The following is a 23,892-nucleotide window of genomic DNA, read 5'->3' on the forward strand; positions in this document are numbered from 1 at the left end:
TACTGTTGGCACTGGGCGCCAAAATGTCTAGAAACGGCCCTGACTAAGGCCACCTGGCCACATTCCTCATAGTACTGTTGTCCAATTTGAAATATACTAAGCATGTATGATCTGGAAATACTGAGTCTGGCATTGGCAGGGGCTTTCATGTCTGGTGGCGAGATGAGAGATAATGCCAGACACTATTGCTGGCCAGCTGTTTTGGTGACATTTTTATTGGTAAGTAGTGGTAATAGAAGGTTTTTATGAGCCACGAAAGGTGGAAAATGATCACCAGCCATATTGCTACTTATAACTGAATAAATCCATTAGTAAATAAATCCATTTTATTTATCATTAAATCTATTTAGAGAACATTGTAAGTGTCACTGGTGTATCTTGAAATGGATAGTGACAGAGAAGAATATCTTGCACAGTAGAATAACTAGCAGCATATTCTATAAATGAATGTACTTGATCTGTGTACTGTTACATGCTTAATAACATAATTAATTTCCATCACTACTACTTACCCTACATCTTCTGCATCTTCATCACACTCAGCACCATATTTGCAAGCTCCACACTTGGGGTGTTTCCTATGAACTTCAGTCCCAGATCCTTCATATTCTGCTAAGACACAAAAACTTGGATGAAGGAAATAATTGATAAAAACAGTCGTTACTTTTTAGCAAGTGTTTTGCAACTTATAAAGACAAAGCAATAAACCCAGAAGCGATGAGTAAAAAGAGAAAATAATTTGATCCTTTGAAATGATATTATATTACAAATGAAAACAATGTACACTATACGTGACCATTCCATATTACTAGAAATGAGACAGAAAGGGGATGCGGTTATGTTACCAGTGCTTGGGATCCCGGCGGTCAGCATGCGTGGCGAGCGCAGTGAGCCCGCAATTGGCTTTGTTTCTGCCCCCCCTCCCCCTCGCACTGCAATTCCATTGTCTGTATGCTGACCGCCAGGATCTCGCCAGATAGCTTATCATACCCAACCCAGAAAAAGAAGTGGAGAGGGAACATTTACGTTTATTTATAACATAAACACATTTTAATTCTGCACTAGCTTAGAGCCGGCTGAGGTCGAGTCTTGTCCTCAAGTTTTCTAACAATGTCATGTAGCTAATCACTGAGAGGGCGGGACTGACTGCTTCCCATTCTCATTAGGTAAGGAAGATATGAGTGTGTCAATGAGAGATAGTTACAAGGTTTGCAATGGATACTTGACTACACTCCCCGGAGTGTCTAGAAGACTCACAAATTCCTGACAGTTCTCTTGGACTCCCAGGAGAGTACAGGGGGGTACTGACGGGAGAGATGTGTGCTGAGTGATCTTAACACAGACCGCTCAGCACACATCTCTCCCCCCCGCTCAGCACGGCGCGATGTGCTGAGCGAGGGGGGGGGGGGGGCGACAACGGGGGGCCGCTCACTTCACACAGCGCTGAAGTGAGCGACCCGCTAGATTGAGCCTGCATGCAGGCTTAATCTAGCACCGGCGATAGCGATGCGGCTATCGCTGGGGGACATACACACGGCAGATCCGTGCTTAAAATCTAAGCAATCTAGTCAGATTGCTTAGATTTTAAACACGGATCTCTCCGTGTGTACCCACCTTAAAGCAGCCTCAGGATCCTGAACACTTCCCAAGTGAAGTGGACAGGCCTAGCCCTTGATGATATATGTGAGTTGCATTGCTTGCTGTATAATTAATGGAAATACTTTTTGTTTAAACGAAGTATTAGGAAACTAGTAATAATATGTAGTTATTTTTATAAGCCCAGGTTATAGTTAATTAATGCATTTGGATCATGGCCCACTTGTTCTTGATAGTTCCTGTTACGTGAGTCTTGAAAATTTCTATTGACTACCACAGATCTAATGGACCAGATTATACATGTGATATACAGGTGAGGGGACATTTAGGCAGCAGTGAACACAAAGCAATAAGCATTTTCAAATATTGCAAAACAATGGAACAGTAATGTCAAATACCCACTGTAACTTTTTTATTTTAATCACTACATTTTATTGAAAGAATGAGAAACAGTGAAATGACCTACACACACAGGTCAGTAACAGACACATGATACAGTAATAAGCAGAAAACATGCAAGGTGAAGAAAAACAGGAACACAGAAGATCTATCTATACATTACGTGTATACCTACAGGTATTCTCATACAATTTTATAGTATATAACAGGATAGAATATAGAGAAGAAGTAAGAACAAGAGCATATGAAATAAAAAAAATGTAGGAAGTGTTGGGTGGCCACCCACAGAGAGAATGGGTCTTTGCTAGACAGCTGAAAGATTCCACGGACAGCATATCCACACAGAAATTTAGTGAGGGAGATTTATAATAATAATAATAATAATAATAATAATTTTATTTCTATAGCACTCACTCTCCAATAGGACTCAAAGTGCTTATAGAATATCAGCTAAATGCTGGGAGAATATAAAACTGAGAGGTCCATGGCTCCCATGTCTTGGTGAAGCCTTCAGAAGACTCTCATAGAATGCTAGTCATGTATTCCATGGACTACACATGCCATACTTTAGCTACTGTACGATCTATTCTACAGTTGGGATCTCTAATTTTTCCAAGCCACTGCTAGTTGACATGTGGCTGCTTGGACCAAATGCGGAAAGAATTTATATTGATGACCAAGTGGCGTCTAGAACACACAATGGCAAAAGAAAATATTTAGTAGTAAAAAGTATAGATAGGTCTATTATGGAACTACCAAGAGTACTAATCTTGTTCCAAAAGGAAATGAGTTTCGAGCAGCCCGCCATGTATGCAGAAGTGTTCCAATGTCCCAGTCGCATCTTGGGCACAAATTTGAGGCCAATGTCCCTGTGAATACCCTCCGAACACTTCTCAGTGTATATTTTTTAAATACAGTGAGAGTGTCTCTGTGCATGCACCCCCCCCTCCCCCTTATACTTATCAGCCTAGTGATTGGTTAGCTCTCTCCTCTGGTCAGCTGGTCACCAGGCTTCAAGGTGCGGAGCTAGGCTACATGTCAGGAAAGTATTTGGCTCTTTCCCATCAATGGTAAAAGTATTCTACATCAGGCATAGACAATCAATGATTTTAAATCATCGTTGGTCATCTGAGCTCACGCATGCGCGCTGCTGCCGGTCTCTCTGTGAGCAGGCAGCAGACGTATCTACTTGGATCCCTCTTCGCAACCCCCGACTTTGTCCCACAGGAGAGGGGCACTGGGAATCAGCGCCAAGTGAAGATGACATTGGTTCCCACATGCAAACTAAGTTTTATGAAAGTTTCCAGAGTTTGATAATTATTCGCCAGCCTTATCTTGCCTGTAATAATGAATGGGCTTGTTACATAAAATATGTGGAAACTAGTGTTTCTACATATGTAACAGGCACATTTCGGATGATAAATAAACCCCTAAATCTTAGTATTGCAATTGTCCAATTGATGTTCGATAATTGTTCCACATAACAGTCTACGTAAGATGAGAGTATCAAGTCTAGGGGAATAGGTATCTAAATGGGTCGAGAATTGAGTGAATAAAAGAAGGCAGGCTAGATAAATGGACTCTATACTGAACTGGACTAAAACTAGCAATGCTGTGCCATTCGGATTAGTGCTTAACTCTGTCCTTTTCAGTCATTTATTAATGAAATTGTACATGCACCAGATGGCACTAAGCCTTAGGTATCTAAAGTCATTAACATGCAGGAAGGAGCACAACAACTGTACAGAATAACATAGACAAAATAGCACACTGGGTGCAAACGTTTAAGATGCCAATTAATGTAGATAAATACAGGGTTAAACACATAAGTCGGGAAATAACCGTTCTACTTTCACATTAAATATATAACTAGGAAAACTGAAATGAAAAAGGAATAATAGATGACAGAAGTCTGAGTAGCAGCACACAGGGACAGAGTGGCTGCAAATTCTGTGATGCATAAAAGGAAGTTAGACAGACATGACGCAACAATAGGGTATTAACCAGTTAGACAACATCTTATATATTGAGCTTATTTAAATAATATGAATAAATACTGTATATCTGAGGTTTATACGGATTTTGTCTATTTACATCATCCTAGCAAAGACCAGACAGGGGACATAATTTGTGAACAGAAGAAGAGTTCACTGTCCGTATAGGAAGGGGTTCTTTACAATAAGAGTACTTAAGCTGTAAACCCTTATCCCATGAGGTGGTTTGTAAATAACTAGAAGAATTTAAAAATGTATTGTATGTCTGTGGAGGGAGATGTATCAATCCTCTGAGAGAGATAAAGCGGAGAGAGAAAAAGTACCAACCAATCAGCTCCTAACTGTAACTTTTCAAACACAGCCTGTAACATGGAAGTTAGAAGCTTATTGGTTGGTGCGTTACCTCTTTCCATTTTTATCACTCTCCAAGGTTTGATACAATACCCCCAATGAGTGGTATATGTAGCTATAAGTAGTAGAGAATATGATGCTTCATTAGGGAAGCTATCCTAAATATGTATCATACAGTAGTAATAACTACAGCTATGTATCAAGATTTATATAGCTGATAGCTGTAATAGGGCCATTTTCTTTTTATTATAATCACGGAAGTGCATGTTGTTGGCTGATGTATGAGGTCTGCTGAATAATAAAAAATGCCCTTAAGCCATTGTGTGAATGTGGTATATGCTGGAAATCAATGCTAAAAGCTCTGAGGATCCATAATTTAAAATAATTAATGAAGTGAGCAAATCTAGCTTTATATTCAAATGTATCATAGTTCCAGCAGACTAAAATATCTTCCAGGTACACTATGCTGCTGAGCTCATGCACTTAGACACATCCTCCTAAGTAAGATTGTGATTTGTCATAAATGTGATTATTTTTTGACATATGATTTGTAATCATATGTTTTAAACGTCATATAATAAGATTTACTGTGAGAATGCCATTTAATGTACCGTATAGGAGAAAATGTACTGTGTATTCTGTGCAGTTCATCAGTATTGAAAAATTGGGAATTTTTCAGTGATTTAAACATGTAGGTACCAACCTCTAAAATCTTGCAATGTCCTGCAAATTAGTTGCAGTATGACATAGGAAGGAGGGTTTTATAAAAAGTATCACTGATAATTGCTAACTTCATTTCCAGGGCAGTATGCATGACACGTTGCATTTTGAATCCCGTCACTCATCGCAAGCATAATGGTGTTTATTAATACTGTATGCTTGAATAAATAACAAAGGACAGGTAGAAGGACTTCTGGATTTAGGACCTGGGAGCCCTTCTGCGCATGTGTAGAGTGATGCACGCTCCACAAGGAGTGCTTGGAGGGATCCAGAGGCAGAACTCTGGGAGGCAACAGAGTCATCTGCAACCGGGCTCCTGCTCTGAAGGGGGCTCTTCTACCCCCATTCTGTGACACCACTGAAGTAAGTTAATTGATGGCTGCCGCTATCTTTTCACTATATGAAGTTACTTCTCTGACAATTACACATAACTTCATATAGTTACAGTTCCCATGCTTCCTGTACTGGAGCAAATAGCTCAATCAGTAAAGTGTCTGCTGTCAGTGGGCTCTAATCCTGGGTAGGACTGCTAAGAAATGTGTGATTTAAAAGAAAAGACAATGAAATGTATAAATACAGTATTTAAAAAAAAATTCAGAACACTCCACACACACACACACACACACACACACACACACACACACACACACACACACACACACACACACACACACACACACACACATTTATCTAAATATAAGGGGGGTGGGGGGGTGGCAACTGGTATGAACTTGCCTCCGGGCAACTGTGACGAACTTACGCCACTGGAGGGATCCAATTTGAAAACGCGAAAAGAAGCCCATAGGTTTCTATTGGGCAACACTGCCCACCACATCCAAGCCCCCGGATGTATCACATTCCGGAGCTTAGTGCTTATGTGTTAGTTGGCCAAATCTCTATGAAACTGCATGATTGTAAATATGCATTGCTGCATCCCGCCCCCAGTGACTTACCCAGTCACAGCTATTTCTTATCCAAATATAGTACAGACAGTCCTACTTGGCAGCCATTATTACAATGCTGACCCCATTTTGGTGACTTGTGTAGAATGCTCTCAGCAGTACGATGACTATGATATGGTGGCTAGTATACATTGCTGATTCCTGTCTTGCATATAGCATAAAAAGCTGAGCTTATTCCAGGCACTGCTGCACATTTGGTCCTGACAGGTTCTAGAGCCACCAGTGTTCGTCATTTTTAGCCTGTACTGAGTTCCAACAGGCAATCAGAGCTGGAGTACCAGCCTATGGTAGCACAGCCTAGTAGCTTCCAAGCAGACAGCAGGAGGTATGACATCCTCCTGTCTGTGCTGCTTTATAATGGTATATGCTGGAATAATTCCAGCAGTAGATTGTATAATTCCCCTTTTTTCCCATCAAATGGAATTATAATAAACTGTTCTGTTACTATATTGTTAGGGAGGGGTTTTAGGGATAATCAAGGTGTATACTCTGGATAATAATAATTATCTCCCGCATTGATTATTGCAATAGTCTCCTAAGTGGTCTTCCCAAAACGAGACTCTCACCACTACAATCCATACTGAATGCAGCGTCGAGGCTTATCTTCCTCACTAGACGTTCATCGTCTGCAGATCCACTCTGTCAGTCCCTCCATTGGTTACCTGTACTCTACCGCATTCAATATAAAATACTTTTACTCACACACAAGGCCATTAATCAAACTACACCAACGTACATCACTTCGCTTATCACAAAATATCTCCCAACCCGACCTCTTCGCTCTTCACAAGACCTGCGTCTCTCATCCACACTCATTACTCGCTCCCACTCACGACTGCAGGACTTTCATCGGGCTGCCCCCACTCTGTGGAATGCCCTACCACGCACAATAAGACTCTCCTCTAGTCTCCAAAGCTTCAAGCGTTCCCTGAAAACTCACCTCTTTAGGCAAGCGTATGAAATTCCTGAACCACCCACATAACTTTCATAAACCTTATCAAATTGCATCCACTCTGTACAGTCCACACATATCCTCACATGTCTTCTCATTCTTCACTTTCCCTTCTTCTCAAACACGGTTCATCATTGCTGTATGACCATATCATACAGCCCTCCAAGAACCTTTGCAATCTGGCGAACAACTATGCAATAGATAGCACCTATCCTTGTGTACACATGCCTATTTCCCTATAGATTGTAAGCTTGCGAGCAGGGCCTTCCTACCTCTATGACTGTTTGTTATCACCCAGTTTGTTATTGTTGTTTGAAATTGTAAAGCGCAACGGAATTTGCTGCGCTATATAAGAAACTGTTAATAAATAAATAAAATAAATAATAATCAGACATGGGACTAACTGTTTCTCTAAGGAGACCTATAATTTAAAAGACACAAGCGGAGATGTATCAAACATTTTACAGAGATAAAGTGGAGACGTTGCCAATCAGTTTCTAATTGAAATGTTATAAAGAGAAAAGAGATACATCTGACAAATGATGAGCTTGATACTGTATAGGTGTGAACCTTTAGTATGGAACATGCATGCTGTCTATCCACACCAAGGCTACATTTCATAGTCCTGGCTGGTAATCATACTTGTGAAAGCAGACACGTATAGGTATCATGTGAGACCGACATAGCACTCACTTTATTTCTTCTGAGGCTTCATGCTCCTTGTCTAAACCCATCCACTGCTGATATTAAAACTTGTTCATAAGAGACAGAGACCCTCAGTATATATTATTTGTCTGTTTTTTTCTATGTAGCATGGTTTATCAGTGCATAGGACTGTATGCAGGAAACCTAACATTATGGTGCACGCCTCACGCCTACTGAGCCCCAGTCACTGTATAGTGAATTTGTTACAACAAAGACTATCATTTGGGAGCCCTTTTCTTTTTATAGTGACCAATGTACACTACAGTAGTTAGTTAATTAAATTATTATGGCTAAAACTGTCCAATTACTGTCAGAATTTCCATGTGTCTAATAGCAAGGGCTGTCATTTTCCTGGTGATACTTGATTGCACTTCTCCCAGCACATTCATCTGATAATTTAGTGACTGTTCTAACTGGGTATATTATTGTGGGTTAGTTGCTCTTGCATGGACTATGCTGAAAATGTGAATGACAGAGTATTAATTAGTCATGGAGCACACAAAAATGGTACCCTGCTCGTGAACCCAAAAATAGAATATACGGACACATACACACTAAAGTCATGATAAAATATAAACATCTAGTACACAGCAGAGGTTTAAGATAATACCCACCACTGCACAACACTACCACTTTTTCCTTCTTGCTAAGCTCTTTTGATACATAAAATAAGATGAGCCAATGCGTGATAATGAAGCCTGCTAGATATGTAACGGTTCTCACTAGTAATGTAATCTTGATAGGTTAGGTTAGTGCAGTATTGTTTTTTTGCAAGTCTAAGTACAGTATATGCTCATTATATGTTCTCATTTATTTTAAACTATTAACTACAGTACTTTACTAATGGATTCATATTTTAAACTATTTACTACAGTACTTTACTAATGGATTCAGACATACCTTACATAAATATACTTCAGTTCAGACACATCAGTATACTTATTAAAAGTGCAGATGTTTCTGTAATGCTCCAACAGTATGATATTACAAATTGAATCTACAATGAATCAAGAGCCACCGTAGAGTTGTACTTTCAAGAAACTGATCTATTTCCAGAAAAAAGGGCTATAAATTAGCTGATCACGATATTAAGACATTAAAAGGCTCATATGATCAACATATGATCTACGGCCTTCCATGACCAAAACTTCTCTAGTGTTCTCTGTGACAAAAAGAACTTGGGAGGCCATCCAATGCGTTTCATTGGCAGGACTCCATCAGGGGAAAATCTGCCTGATGTCCTGTTAAGATTGATGTTGCGCCCCTGAGAATTAACATGATTTGGAATGTTTTTTTTCTCTCACCTATTTATCAATTCAGACCTGGTGAAAACCCAGCTACTAAGTCATGGTTTTATGCCCTTCACCAGCAGCCACACACTGCCAGCATATGCACACTCATGGGCCGCACATGTGCAAGCATAGAGTACTGAAGAGGTATCCAAAGATTCCTCTCCAGTAATTGTAGCCAGTAGGCTACAGTGACTAAAAGGCCCTACACACTATGCGGTCCCCGCCAAAGCCGATATTGACGGCGACGAGAGGCCGGCATCGGCAAGCGCATACACACTTGCCAATACGGCCAAGACAGGCGGCGATGGAAGGGAGGGGGGGGGGGTGGCGGTTGGGAGGCCTCCTGTCCCCCTGCTCTGTGTAGCAGAGCAGGTGTAAATAGATGCTGTGTGCAGACAGAGGAACTGGGGGTATGGCCAGCAGCTCACAGAGCACTGGGCATGCCCCCACAGTGACAAAAACAGGAAGGGGGAGCCTAGGATCACGTTATTCCAGCAAAGCCATGCACTCTTTTAAACATAGGCCACTCCCATTTTTTCAGGAGGGAGTCCTGGATGTTGGGAGGTAAGCTATAAATTTAGGTGCGCAGAATAGTACTTTTGAGTCTTCCAGATTCTCTATATGACTTTAAAGAACACTGGAAATGCACTGGAGATACTCTCAGACCCACTAACTTTGTCCCGCTCTCAGGACTGATTCTGGTTTTCTGCTGCCTGAGGTGAAGTATAAATCCTGAAGGTTACAAAGTCTACAGAGACTTTTAAAGCCCCTCAATAGTGAGCTGTCACTGTTAGGAATGCCACTTACATTGCTTACCTTAAATTTATGTTTTCCCCACTACGTATTCATGCAGATTTACAAATGAAGTCTAAGAATAATGAATGGCCCTTGTGCACCGTCCCTACTCCTGCATCTATCACACAAATGAGAGATGTCTAGTAACTGAGACAGTATATTATATTACACCACTATAACTCATTTAGTACTAAGACACTTTCAAAAAGCTTTGTTGACAAGGAAAAGACAAGTGCTTTCAGTAATTTATGAGCACAAGCCAGTGGATGTTATTGGATAATACCAAATTGCTGTGGATTTGTGCCAATGATCAATACTTTCTGATTTTTGTTTGGATTTATGATAGTATTTGCCAGCCATCTTCTATCTAATCCCACACGTTTACATGCAATGTTTACTTTCTGTATCAGCTTTTAAAAGTGGCCAAGAAAACGACGAAGCAGCAAATTGAGTTCCGACAAAATCCTCTTAAGCAACGTCCAAATGTAATCAAACACTTCCTAAGCAATCATCTCAGCCAGTATCTTATCCACTGTGCTGTATTTAGAATGACTGCACTGGGAAATAAATCTACAACTATACTCCTTGATAAGCAAAAGGTAACTCCTATGCAAATATTGCCATCTACTTGTTACTAAATAAACCATAGTTTGAACATACCTCCCAACTGTCCCGATTTTCGCAGGACAGTCCCATTTTTTTGGGACTGTCCCACTGTGCACAGTGTCTATTCTCGGGAGACAGCTCACAGAGGGCTGGCCAATCCCCCAGAGTGACGGAAAACAGGGGGTGTGACTCGCGATCGCGGCACTCCCACAAAGCCATGCCCCCTTTTCAGCCGGGCGTGGCTTTGCCATGCCAGGGAGAGCCTCTGTACCATCTCCCGGTGTTGGGAGGTATGGTTTGAAGCTCATCTTTTAGCATCGTGATCACTTGGAGCACTGTTTCACAGGAGCTAGGACAGCTGATTCTGAGGGGTAAATTTACTAAGGCGGTAATTTTTAGAACTGGTGATATTGCCCATAGCAACCATCAGATTCTATCTATTATCTTCTAGAAGCAGCTAGATAAATGCTAAGTACAATCTGATTGGTTGCTATGAGCAACACCTCCAGTTCTAAAAAGCTTCCACTTTAGTTCCACCTGAGACGGGGCAAATAAAAAAAAACAACAAATAACTAACATTGGTGATCATTCAGAGTTGATCGCACGTAGCAACTTTTTGCTGCTCGTGCGATCAACTTGACACCGCCTGTGGGGGAGTGTATTTGCTAAAAAAGTTTCCTGCAAAACAAGACCATGGTCAGACCTACTTACCCTGTGCTACGGATCCAGCGACGAAGGTCCCGGGATTGACGTCAGACATCCGCCCTACAAACACCTGCGTTCAGATCTCCATGCCCGGAAAACGGTAAGTAGACGCCCCGGAACGCCTCCCCGCTGTCAATCTTCTTGCGATCGCACTAGCGATCACTTTCTTCTTTGTTCTAGCCGCTGCCCGGTGATGGCAATGACGCGCATGCGCAGTTCCGACCCGTTCACACCGCACCGAAGAAACCGCTGTGTGCGGACGGGTCGGAATGACCCCCATTGTATCTGGAACAAACTGCATTGCACTGCAAGGGGTTCAGTCCAAATATTTATTTTTTCAAATAATTCTTATAGAGACAAAGAAAAACCATAGATACATACTGTACACCATAATCAACGACTCAAGCAGCAGATTATGTGACAATGCAGTTATTGAGGAAGAGAACTTTCAAACCAACAATACACATGCAGATGAAATGTCACAAGGAGATATTAGTAGAATATGAACTGGAAAAATAGCAGGTCAGTCTGTTATACATAAAACTAATAGGTGTAAACTGAAACACTTCACAAAGGTTGCGTCTCATATTAAGAAACCCAGGGGGTCATTCAGGAGCGGTTGTTCTTCTACTCCTGTTGCAATGATTTGCCGTATGCAACTGCGATTATATGCTAATATGGGATTGCGAGTCGCTCGCTGCGTGTGCACACCGTGGCTCATACACATGTGCAGTGCGAAAACATTCTCTATTTTGTGCAGTTTTGGCTCTCTTGCAAATGATGACTACTATTACTTTCACTGGGATGCTGTTTATATATTCTTTATGTGAAAGATGTTCCTAATATACCTTAATACAAATACATTTGTAAATTAGAGATGAGCGCCGGAAATTTTTCGGGTTTTGTGTTTTGGTTTTGGGTTCGGTTCCGCGGCCGTGTTTTGGGTTCGACCGCGTTTTGGCAAAACCTCACCGAATTTTTTTTGTCGGATTCGGGTGTGTTTTGGATTCGGGTGTTTTTTTCAAAAAACCCTAAAAAACAGCTTAAATCATAGAATTTGGGGGTCATTTTGATCCCAAAGTATTATTAACCTCAAAAACCATAATTTACACTCATTTTCAGTCTATTCTGAATACCTCACACCTCACAATATTATTTTTAGTCCTAAAATTTGCACCTAGGTCGCTGGATGACTAAGCTAAGCAACCCTAGTGGCCGACACAAACACCGGGCCCATCTAGGAGTGTCACTGCAGTGTCACGCAGGATGTCCCTTCCAAAAAACCCTCCCCAAACAGCACATGACGCAAAGAAAAAAAGAGGCGCAATGAGGTAGCTGTGTGAGTAAGATAAGCGACCCTAGTGGCCGACACAAACACCGGGCCCATCTAGGAGTGTCACTGCAGTGTCACGCAGGATGTCCCTTCCAAAAAACCCTCCCCAAACAGCACATGACGCAAAGAAAAAAAGAGGCGCAATGAGGTAGCTGTGTGAGTAAGATAAGCGACCCTAGTGGCCGACACAAACACCGGGCCCATCTAGGAGTGTCACTGCAGTGTCACGCAGGATGTCCCTTCCAAAAAACCCTCCCCAAACAGCACATGATGCAAAGAAAAAAAGATGCGCAATGAGGTAGCTGTGTGAGTAAGATAAGCGACCCTAGTGGCCGACACAAACACCGGGCCCATCTAGGAGTGTCACTGCAGTGTCACGCAGGATGTCCCTTCCAAAAAACCCTCCCCAAACAGCACATGACGCAAAGAAAAAAAGAGGCGCAATGAGGTAGCTGTGTGAGTAAGATAAGCGACCCTAGTGGCCGACACAAACACCGGGCCCATCTAGGAGTGTCACTGCAGTGTCACGCAGGATGTCCCTTCCAAAAAACCCTCCCCAAACAGCACATGACGCAAAGAAAAAAAGAGGCGCAATGAGGTAGCTGTGTGAGTAAGATAAGCGACCCTAGTGGCCGACACAAACACCGGGCCCATCTAGGAGTGTCACTGCAGTGTCACGCAGGATGTCCCTTCCAAAAAACCCTCCCCAAACAGCACATGACGCAAAGAAAAAAAGAGGCGCAATGAGGTAGCTGTGTGAGTAAGATAAGCGACCCTAGTGGCCGACACAAACACCGGGCCCATCTAGGAGTGGCACTGCAGTGTCACGCAGGATGTCCCTTCCAAAAAACCCTCCCCAAACAGCACATGACGCAAAGAAAAAAAGAGGCGCAATGAGGTAGCTGTGTGAGTAAGATAAGCGACCCTAGTGGCCGACACAAACACCGGGCCCATCTAGGAGTGGCACTGCAGTGTCACGCAGGATGTCCCTTCCAAAAAACCCTCCCCAAACAGCACATGACGCAAAGAAAAATTAAAGAAAAAAGAGGTGCAAGATGGAATTGTCCTTGGGCCCTCCCACCCACCCTTATGTTGTATAAACAGGACATGCACACTTTAACCAACCCATCATTTCAGTGACAGGGTCTGCCACACGACTGTGACTGAAATGACGGGTTGGTTTGGACCCCACCAAAAAAGAAGCAATTAATCTCTCCTTGCACAAACTGGCTCTACAGAGGCAAGATGTCCACCTCATCATCATCCTCCGATATATCACCGTGTACAGCCCCCTCCTCACAGATTATCAATTCGTCCCCACTGGAATCCACCATCTCAGCTCCCTGTGTACTTTGTGGAGGCAATTGCTGCTGGTCAATGTCACCACGGAGGAATTGATTATAATTCATTTTAATGAACATCATCTTCTCCACATTTTCTGGATGTAACCTCGTACGCCGATTGCTGACAAGGTGAGCGGCGGCACTAAACACTCTTTCGGAGTACACACTTGTGGGAGGGCAACTTAGGTAGAATAAAGCCAGTTTGTGCAAGGGCCTCCAAATTGCCTCTTTTTCCTGCCAGTATAAGTACGGACTGTGTGACGTGCCTACTTGGATGCGGTCACTCATATAATCCTCCACCATTCTTTCAATGGTGAGAGAATCATATGCAGTGACAGTAGACGACATGTCCGTAATCGTTGTCAGGTCCTTCAGTCCGGACCAGATGTCAGCATCAGCAGTCGCTCCAGACTGCCCTGCATCACCGCCAGCGGGTGGGCTCGGAATTCTGAGCCTTTTCCTCGCACCCCCAGTTGCGGGAGAATGTGAAGGAGGAGATGTTGACAGGTCGCGTTCCGCTTGACTTGACAATTTTCTCACCAGCAGGTCTTTCAACCCCAGCAGACTTGTGTCTGCCGGAAAGAGAGATCCAAGGTAGGCTTTAAATCTAGGATCGAGCACGGTGGCCAAAATGTAGTGCTCTGATTTCAACAGATTGACCACCCGTGAATCCTTGTTAAGCGAATTAAGGGCTCCATCCACAAGTCCCACATGCCTAGCGGAATCGCTCTGTGTTAGCTCCTCCTTCAATGTCTCCAGCTTCTTCTGCAAAAGCCTGATGAGGGGAATGACCTGACTCAGGCTGGCAGTGTCTGAACTGACTTCACGTGTGGCAAGTTCAAAGGGCATCAGAACCTTGCACAACGTTGAAATCATTCTCCACTGCGCTTGAGACAGGTGCATTCCACCTCCTATATCGTGCTCAATTGTATAGGCTTGAATGGCCTTTTGCTGCTCCTCCAACCTCTGAAGCATATAGAGGGTTGAATTCCACCTCGTTACCACTTCTTGCTTCAGATAATGGCAGGGCAGGTTCAGTAGTTTTTGGTGGTGCTCCAGTCTTCTGTACGTGGTGCCTGTACGCCGAAAGTGTCCCGCAATTCTTCTGGCCACCGACAGCATCTCTTGCACGCCCCTGTCGTTTTTTAAAAAATTCTGCACCACCAAATTCAAGGTATGTGCAAAACATGGGACGTGCTGGAATTTGCCCATATTTAATGCACACACAATATTGCTGGCGTTGTCCGATGCCACAAATCCACAGGAGAGTCCAATTGGGGTAAGCCATTCCGCGATGATCTTCCTCAGTTGCCGTAAGAGGTTTTCAGCTGTGTGCGTATTCTGGAAAGCGGTGATACAAAGCGTAGCCTGCCTAGGAAAGAGTTGGCGTTTGCGAGATGCTGCTACTGGTGCCGCCGCTGCTGTTCTTGCGGCGGGAGTCCATACATCTACCCAGTGGGCTGTCACAGTCATATAGTCCTGACCCTGCCCTGCTCCACTTGTCCACATGTCCGTGGTTAAGTGGACATTGGGTACAGCTGCATTTTTTAGGACACTGGTGAGTCTTTTTCTGGTCTAACGGGGGTACACTACCTCAAGAAATTGTGTAGTTCCCTGTGAACTAACGGCGGATACCGGACGCACGTCTAACACCAACATAGTTGTCAAGGCCTCAGTTATCCGCTTTGCAGCAGGATGACTGCTGTGATATTTCATCTTCCTCGCAAAGGACTGTTGGACAGTCAATTGCTTACTGGAAGTAGTACAAGTGGTCTTCCGACTTCCCCTCTGGGATGACCATCGACTCCCAGCAGCAACAACAGCAGCGCCAGCAGCAGTAGGCGTTACACGCAAGGATGCATCGGAGGAATCCCAGGCAGGAGAGGAATCGTCAGAATTGCCAGTGACATGGCCTGCAGGACTATTGGCATTCCTGGGGAAGGAGGAAATTGACACTGAGGGAGTTGGTGGGGTGGTTTGCGTGAGCTTGGTTACAAGAGGAAGGGATTTACTGGTCAGTGGACTGCTTCCGCTGTCACCCAAAGTTTTTGAACTTGTCACTGACTTATTATGAATGCGCTGCAGGTGACGTATAAGGGAGGATGTTCCGAGGTGGTTAACGTCCTTACCCCTACTTATTACAGCTTGACAAAGGCAACACACGGCTTGACACCTGTTGTCCGCTTTTCTGTTGAAATACCTCCACACTGAAGAGCTGATTTTTTTGGTATTTTCACCAGGCATGTCAACGGCCATATTCCTCCAACGGACAACAGGTGTCTCCCCGGGTGCCTGACTTAAACAAACCACCTCACCATCAGAATCCTCCTGGTCAATTTCCTCCCCAGCGCCAGCAACACCCATATCCTCCTCATCCTGGTGTACTTCAACACTGACATCTTCAATCTGACTATCAGGAACTGGACTGCGGGTGCTCCTTCCAGCACTTGCAGGGGGCGTGCAAATGGTGGAAGGCGCATGCTCTTCACGTCCAGTGTTGGGAAGGTCAGGCATCGCAACCGACACAATTGGACTCTCCTTGTGGATTTGGGATTTCGAAGAACGCACAGTTCTTTGCGGTGCTTTTGCCAGCTTGAGTCTTTTCAGTTTTCTAGCGAGAGGCTGAGTGCTTCCATCCTCATGTGAAGCTGAACCACTAGCCATGAACATAGGCCAGGGCCTCAGCCGTTCCTTGCCACTCCGTGTGGTAAATGGCATATTGGCAAGTTTACGCTTCTCCTCCGACAATTTTATTTTAGGTTTTGGAGTCCTTTTTTTACTGATATTTGGTGTTTTGGATTTGACATGCTCTGTACTATGACATTGGGCATCGGCCTTGGCAGACGACGTTGCTGGCATTTCATCGTCTCGGCCATGACTAGTGGCAGCAGCTTCAGCACGAGGTGGAAGTGGATCTTGATCTTTCCCTAATTTTGGAACCTCAACATTTTTGTTCTCCATATTTTAATAGGCACAACTAAAAGGCACCTCAGGTAAACAATGGAGATGGATGGATACTAGTATACTTATGGATGGACTGCCGAGTGCCGACACAGAGGTAGCTACAGCCGTGGACTACCGTACTGTGTCTGCTGCTAATATAGACTGGATGATAATGAGATGAAATCAATATATATATATGTATGTATATATAATATCACTAGTACTGCAGCCGGACAGGTAGATAATATATTTATTAGGTAATGATGACTGATGACGGACATGCTGGACACTGTCAGCTCAGCAGCACCGCAGACTGCTACAGTAAGCTACTATACTATAGTAGTATGTACAAAGAAGAAAGAAAAAAAAAAAACACGGGTAGGTGGTATACAATTATGGATGGACTGCCGAGTGCCGACACAGAGGTAGCTACAGCCGTAGACTAACGTACTGTGTCTGCTGCTAATATAGACTGGATGATTGATAATGAGATGAAATCAATATATATATGTATGTATATATAATATCACTAGTACTGCAGCCGGACAGGTAGATAATATATTTATTAGGTAATGATGACTGATGACAGACCTGCTGGACACTGTCAGCTCAGCAGCACCGCAGACTGCTACAGTAAGCTACTATACTCTATAGTAGTATGTACAAAGAAGAAAAAAAAAAAAAAAACACGGGTAGGTGGTATACAATTATGGATGGACTGCCGAGTGCCGACACAGAGGTAGCTACAGCCGTGGACTAACGTACTGTGTCTGCTGCTAATATAGAGTCTAGACTGGATGATAAATTATTGATAATGAGATGAAATCAATATAATATCACTAGTACTGCAGCCGGACAGGTACTATATATATTTATTATGTAATGACTGATGACGGACCTGCTGGACACTGTCAGGTCAGCACAGCACCGCAGACTGCTACAGTAAGCTACTATAGTAGTATGTATAAAGAAGAATGAAAAAAAAAAAAAACCACGGGTAGGTGGTATACAATATTATATATATATATATATATTATATACAATTATATATATATATATATATATATATATATATTAAACTGGTGGTGATTGATTATTAAACTGGTGGTCACTTCAGGTCACGTTGCAACTTGCAACTAGTACTCCGAGGCCTAAGCAGACAATCACAAAATATATTATTATACTGGTGGTCAGTGTGGTCACAACAATGGCAGTGTGGCACTGACTCTGGCAGCAAAAGTGTGCACTGTACGTTATATGTACTCCTGAGTCCTGCTCTCAGACTCTAACTGCTCCCCACTGTCAGTGTCTCCCCCACAAGTCAGATAATACACTTACAGTCACACTATCTAATCTATAAATATCACTTCAGCAAGTAGTATATTAGTATACAGTATAGTAGTACTCCTCCTAATAATGCTCCCCAAAATACTGTGTCTCTCTCTTCTCTAAACGGAGAGGACGCCAGCCACGTCCTCTCCCTATGACTCTCAATGCACGTGTGAAAATGGCGGCGACGCGCGGCTCCTTATATAGAATCCGAGTCTCGCGATAGAATCCGAGCCTCGCGAGAATCCGACAGCGTGATGATGACGTTCGGGCGCGCTCGGGTTAGCCGAGCAAGGCGGGAAGATCCGAGCCTGCTCGGACCCGTGTAAAAAACCTGAAGTTCGGGCGGGTTCGGATTCAGAGGAACCGAACCCGCTCATCTCTATTGTAAATGCGACTAAGGTATGCAGTTAATATACCGTCTGCTGGGATCACGGCGTTCAGGATCCCGACAGGCTGTGCTCACCCGGTATGCTGCTGTCGTCATACTGACAGCCGGCATCCCAACAGCTGGTATATCATATGTATTCCGGAACTAAATACCCTAACCCTAATACTCTAACCCAGTGGTTCTCAAACTGTGTGTCTAAGCACTCTGGGGTGCATCAGGGCACTTGCACAAGATTTGTTTCTGTTTGTCCACATGTTTTATGATTGACAGCCACCAGCATTGGTTCTGCCTATTACATTGACCATAAATAATTTGAATTGGTCCTGGACTACCATCCAATACAAGCCACCCCAGCAAGTGTCCTGAGACACACCAGGGTGCCCATGCACACAGTTTGAGAATCACTGGTATAGTGAAAAAAAAATATGATACTCAAGGGAACGGTGATTCAAAACAGTTTGGGAACCAGTGTTGGACTGGGGCATGACGGGCCCACCGAGGGAATGCAGTGGCGGGGCCCATGCTTAGAGATGTGGTCAGTCTCTAGATGGGATGTGGCCAGCCATCATGGAGGCTTGGCTAACCATTATAGAGTGCATGGTTTGGGACCCTTGACAATTATACTTAGTAAATAGTGCATGCAGGATAAAGTACCAGATTAATAACAGCAACGCACTGTAGAAAATACACCATAGAGCTATGCAGTATAATGTAACCCATATATAATTCAAGTGCACAGTCTGGAACCTGGTCCCTAGAGGAGGAGGCGTGGCCCACCGGGTGTTTCCCCCTGTACCCCTGTGGGCCAGTCTGACCCTGTTGGGAACCACTACCTTAATACCCTAACCTTTAAATGCAGACTGGATGGCAGGGGCGTTTTAAGAGAGGAGGAGGCCCGTGTCCAGCCTTCTGCTTCTGGGGCCCCCTCCTCTCTGACTGATGCACAGGTATTTTAATACTTACCTCTCCTGGGTCCCCCGGCGGTGCCATCCCTCTCCGCAGCGCAATAGAGTTTAAGGACAGACTCTATTGCGCATGCGCAAATCTCCGGGAACACGGCGCGGTGGCAATTTTCCCGAAGATTTTGCTAATGCGCATGCGCGAAACTCCGGAAAAATGGCCGCCGTGCCATCTTTCCAGAGTTTTCAGCAAGCGCAATAGAGTTTGTTCCCCTAGTGTTCAAACTCTATTACGCTGCTGAGAAGGGATGGCTCCGACGGGGGACTCCAGAGAGGTAAGTATTAAACAAATGGGTGCAGTGTGTGCGGGGTGTGCCCCCCTGGACCCTGGGGGCCCATGTGCCTCGCACACACTGCACCCATTATAGATACGCCAATGCTGGAAGGGCCATATGGTTCTTATCTGTTGTCAAATTCTATGTTTTTATGTGGCCATACAAATAAAGTCAGCCAAATCAAGTGTGCCAGTGACAATAAGGCATACATTTCTATGTGCCCCTTGGTCATAAATGCCCTTTTAAGATATATATATATATATATATATATATATATATATATTTTTTTTTAGACAAGCAAGAACTGTAATGATAGCAAAAACATGTCTGTTTGTGTCTGCATTACATTGATGTTCAGCCTTGTGCTATCAGTGTGTTGTTCTCCCCACTTATCATTTATTTTTTATTTTGCTATTATTTAAACTTTTGTATAGGGACCAGAATTTGAAAAGTGTCTTTCTCTAAAGTGGGCTGTTGCCCTTAAAAAATGAGCTACCCACAAGGGGACAGAGGCCGACTGATTTATTGTGGACTTTAAGACATGAGGATCAAATACTCAGGGTGTATATTAACTTTGACACTGTGCTAAATCTTTTTGTCATGGGATATCATGGGAAGCATTTTTTAAACTTAAAAGAATCTGCGTTTTATAAAGCTCTGCACTGTGCTCCTCATTCTCCTGATATTTTTAGAGAAGCTAAATGTCAAGTTTTTCATACTTACCAGCAGCAGCAATGCACAGTCGTGTGTCTCTGGAGAAGTTCCAGCTTGTGACTGTTTGCACACTGAAATCTGAGAGTGTTCATTTAAAATCAAGAACAACAGAGGAAATGCTTTTGTTAATTAATGTGTTTGCATTCTAAGGTGATAAAAACCCATATTTATTCTGAAAAAAAAAAATAGTTTTAAACCGGATAATGCTTGGATTTAGGTGGACATTTCTTTTATTTGTTCAGCAGAATATAATGCAATTTGTAATTAAAACTAGTAATGCTTCTGTATAATGTATATATGTAGGTGTTCTAGTGCACATGATGAAAATGCACCATTAAATCTGCCTCCGAAGCGGGGGCATTTCAAGAGATGAGGGGTCCGTCTGCAGAACCCCCTGCTTTCTGCGGCACAGTAGACTCTGACAGTGGGGTATATATTTACATAGGTGTTTTTTTTAGAAGTGGAGATGCTGCCCATAGCAACCAGATTCCACTTAACATTTATCTAGCTGCTTCTAGAAGATAATATCTCTAATCTGATTAGTTGCTATAGGCAACATATCCACTACTAAAAAAATCACACCTTAGTAAATATACCCCATTGAGTCTACTGCGTATGCCTATGACTCCAGGGACATGACGCCCATGTTTGAACATATCATACCCTCCAACATTCCATTAGGTACAAAAAGCTCTGTTCCTGGACTTCCTTGCCAGTGGCAGTTGCAGAGGTGGGGAGGCAGCACAGTCCAAAATTCAAATAGGGGAGCCACACCAACTGCCACCCCAAACACTGGCCAGACTCAATGGCAGTTGGTGTGGCTACCCTATATGAATTTTGGTCTGTGGTGCAGCCCCTCCTCTGCAACTGCCACTGGCAAGGAAGTCCAGGAATAGAGCATTTTTGTACCTAATGGAACGGAGCATGTTGGAGGGTATGACATATAGACACTATAGACAGATCAGTCTAATGCATTGTTGTATGCATGAAAGTGATCTGGAATGCCAGATAAAAACAAACCATTAGCAGTGCACTGCAGAACTTTAGAAGTCTGCAGTGAGTCTCTGGCTGACAGGTAAGAGAAGCGTTTGTGCGGCTAAGCAGAGGATTTTACCAGAAGAGTCTAAGTGACGATGTTAGATAGAGACAGGAAGTACTTGCAATAATATTGCATTATAGCATATCAAGGTTGCAATAAAGCTGCCTTAATTCCTTGAGGCATGCAGTGTCCGCATGCAGTGTCGGACTGGGGCATGTAGGGCCCACCGGGGGAATGCAGTGGTAGGGGCCTGTGTTAGGGGTGTGGCCAGTCTGCAGAGGGGGTGTGGCCTGCCACCTCATTGGTTTGACTAACCATTAGAGAGTGCAACATCTGGGCCCCTTCATAAATATATACAGTAGAATCAGCTGCTGCATGCATGATAATGTACCAGATTAATAACAGATTAATAACAGCAATGCACTGTAGAAAATACACCATAGTCCAGTATAAGGTAACATATGTATAATGTATGATTCAAGTGCACAGTCTGGAACCTGATCCTTAGGGCAGGATGTGGACCCCAGGCAGTGGGGCCCACTGGTGGTTTTCCCTGTACCCCTGTGGGTCAGTTCAAGCCTGACCACATGTATGAAATGGTGGATTGGCTATAGACTTCAAAAGGAGCAAAGGGGGCTGTTTTGTTTGATTTGTAATGTATATATAATTTATATACTATGGCCTAGGCACATCAGGGCTGGCTATGTCTTACTCATGGCCATCCCCGACATAGTAATTCTTCATGTGTCACTTCGATCGCCATAATTTTTACCACAACAGTTCTGAAAAGCTGGATAGTACAGGGACACAGCTCTCAGTGGTACAGTCTTCTATACAATTATCACACATTAGCATAGGAGCTCTTATTGTAGTAAATGGGTGGAGTAGTAAATGTTAAGAGGAAGGATGAAGGTGTGGTCTGTATATTGTAAAAGATAGCATATATGGCTGAATTATATAAACAATGCTGTAGGTTGTGTCTTGATAAATTACTCTACAGATGCTCCTTGCCAGTGTCGGACTGGGGAATGAAGGGCCCACTGGGAGAATGCAGTGGTAGGGGCCGATGCTTAAGGTGTTGCCAGCCCCCATAGAGGTTTTGGCGTATCACTCTCCGAGAGTGATAAATAGCACGGTGATAACGTGGCAGCCAATCAGCTCCCAACTGTCAGTTTTCAAACACAGCCTATAACATGACAGTTAGGAGCTGATTGGCCGGCACTTTATCACCGTGCTATTTATCACTCTCCAAGGCTTGATAAATCTGGGCCTTAAAGTGTGTTTCTGTGCAGTTGTGACATTCTCTGGGTTCTGCGGCCGCTGCCTCCATTACTGTGAAAGTTCCATATAGAACTACAAGCCGGGTTTCCCTCCAAGAATCAGTATGGGCGCAGCCATGTTGGTTCTGATCATGTGATACTGTTTCTACCAATCCATAGTCCTGCTGAGGTCAGCCTGATTGCTGACCCAATCCCTGCACTGCTGAGGGTATAAAGAGACTGATCTTAGACCAGGAAATTGTCAGTGCTTTGGTTGTCATCATCAAGTGTATCCTGTCTCTGCTCTCTGAGTTTCTAACTGTGTTCCAGGTATTCCAGCTCCTGAAGTCTCCAGTTCTAGAGAGACCTGCACCAATCACCACCCTGCGGTGCCAGCCTGGCTTCATAGCATTCCTAGTGTATTCTGCAGTCGGCAGTGCTTCATAAAAACACCAGCTTCCAGCATTGGGCTTCCAGTGGTGTTCAGCTACCTATTATCATCGGTGCTCCGCCATCGGTGTTCTGGATCTTTACAGTATCAAGCAATCTATTTCTCAAGTCTTCGATCTCTAGCAGCTACAGTACTATTCAACCTCATTATCCGTTACATCCGGATCTGCATTTCTTTCCAGTTCTTCAAACATCCGTTTCATCTGGCAAAACGGGCAGTTTACAAATACAATTCATTCTGCAGTACGTTCAGCCACTGTATTCCATCTGCTGACCAGTTCCAGCTCTCATCTATTCTACAGCACCCAGGTGTTGGTAAGGACTGACCATCTCCTTATTTGGTTAACAGAAATTTGGTTTGGTTCCGCACAGGAAAAATGTGGTAATGATGAACATAGATTAATACACAGATTGTAGAAAACTGTTCAGGGAATGACCAACGATACTAAGTTTAAATTTAAAGATTCTTAATGAAGACATCTAAATAATTATTTGAGTTGGTGGTGCTCCCAGAGTCAGTAATGGTTAAGCAAAGAGAAGAAAAAAGAAAGACTCTGTGTTGGGGCACGCTTAGAAATTTGAAATAAGTTTATTAAAACTTAACATTTAATTAATAACGAATAAAAGTAATGAGGAGTTTGATACAAAAAAATTGTTCAAGAACACAAAGTAAACATATATATTGACAGAAATCAGGATAAGCCTGATACAAAATTATGGGCACCTGTGGTGAAAAATATACTGAAAAACATAAAAAATTACAAAAAATTAATATTATTA

At 43.3% G+C, this 23,892-nt stretch overlaps 1 protein-coding gene across 2 annotated transcripts in view; it reads right to left on the reverse strand.

The window, feature by feature from the left end:
- The window catches only part of TMEFF1 (transmembrane protein with EGF like and two follistatin like domains 1), a 247,773-nt gene that overhangs the window by 65,756 nt on the left and 158,125 nt on the right, over window positions 1-23,892 (reverse strand). For both annotated transcript variants that reach the window (XM_063922918.1, XM_063922917.1), the window contains exon 5: window positions 513-609. In XM_063922918.1, the coding sequence (XP_063778988.1) occupies window positions 513-609 (97 nt within the window). The remainder of the gene's footprint in view (window positions 1-512; window positions 610-23,892) is intronic.

This window comes from Pseudophryne corroboree, chromosome 5, assembly GCF_028390025.1.
Source record: "Pseudophryne corroboree isolate aPseCor3 chromosome 5, aPseCor3.hap2, whole genome shotgun sequence".
Classification (NCBI taxonomy): Eukaryota; Metazoa; Chordata; class Amphibia; order Anura; family Myobatrachidae; genus Pseudophryne; species Pseudophryne corroboree.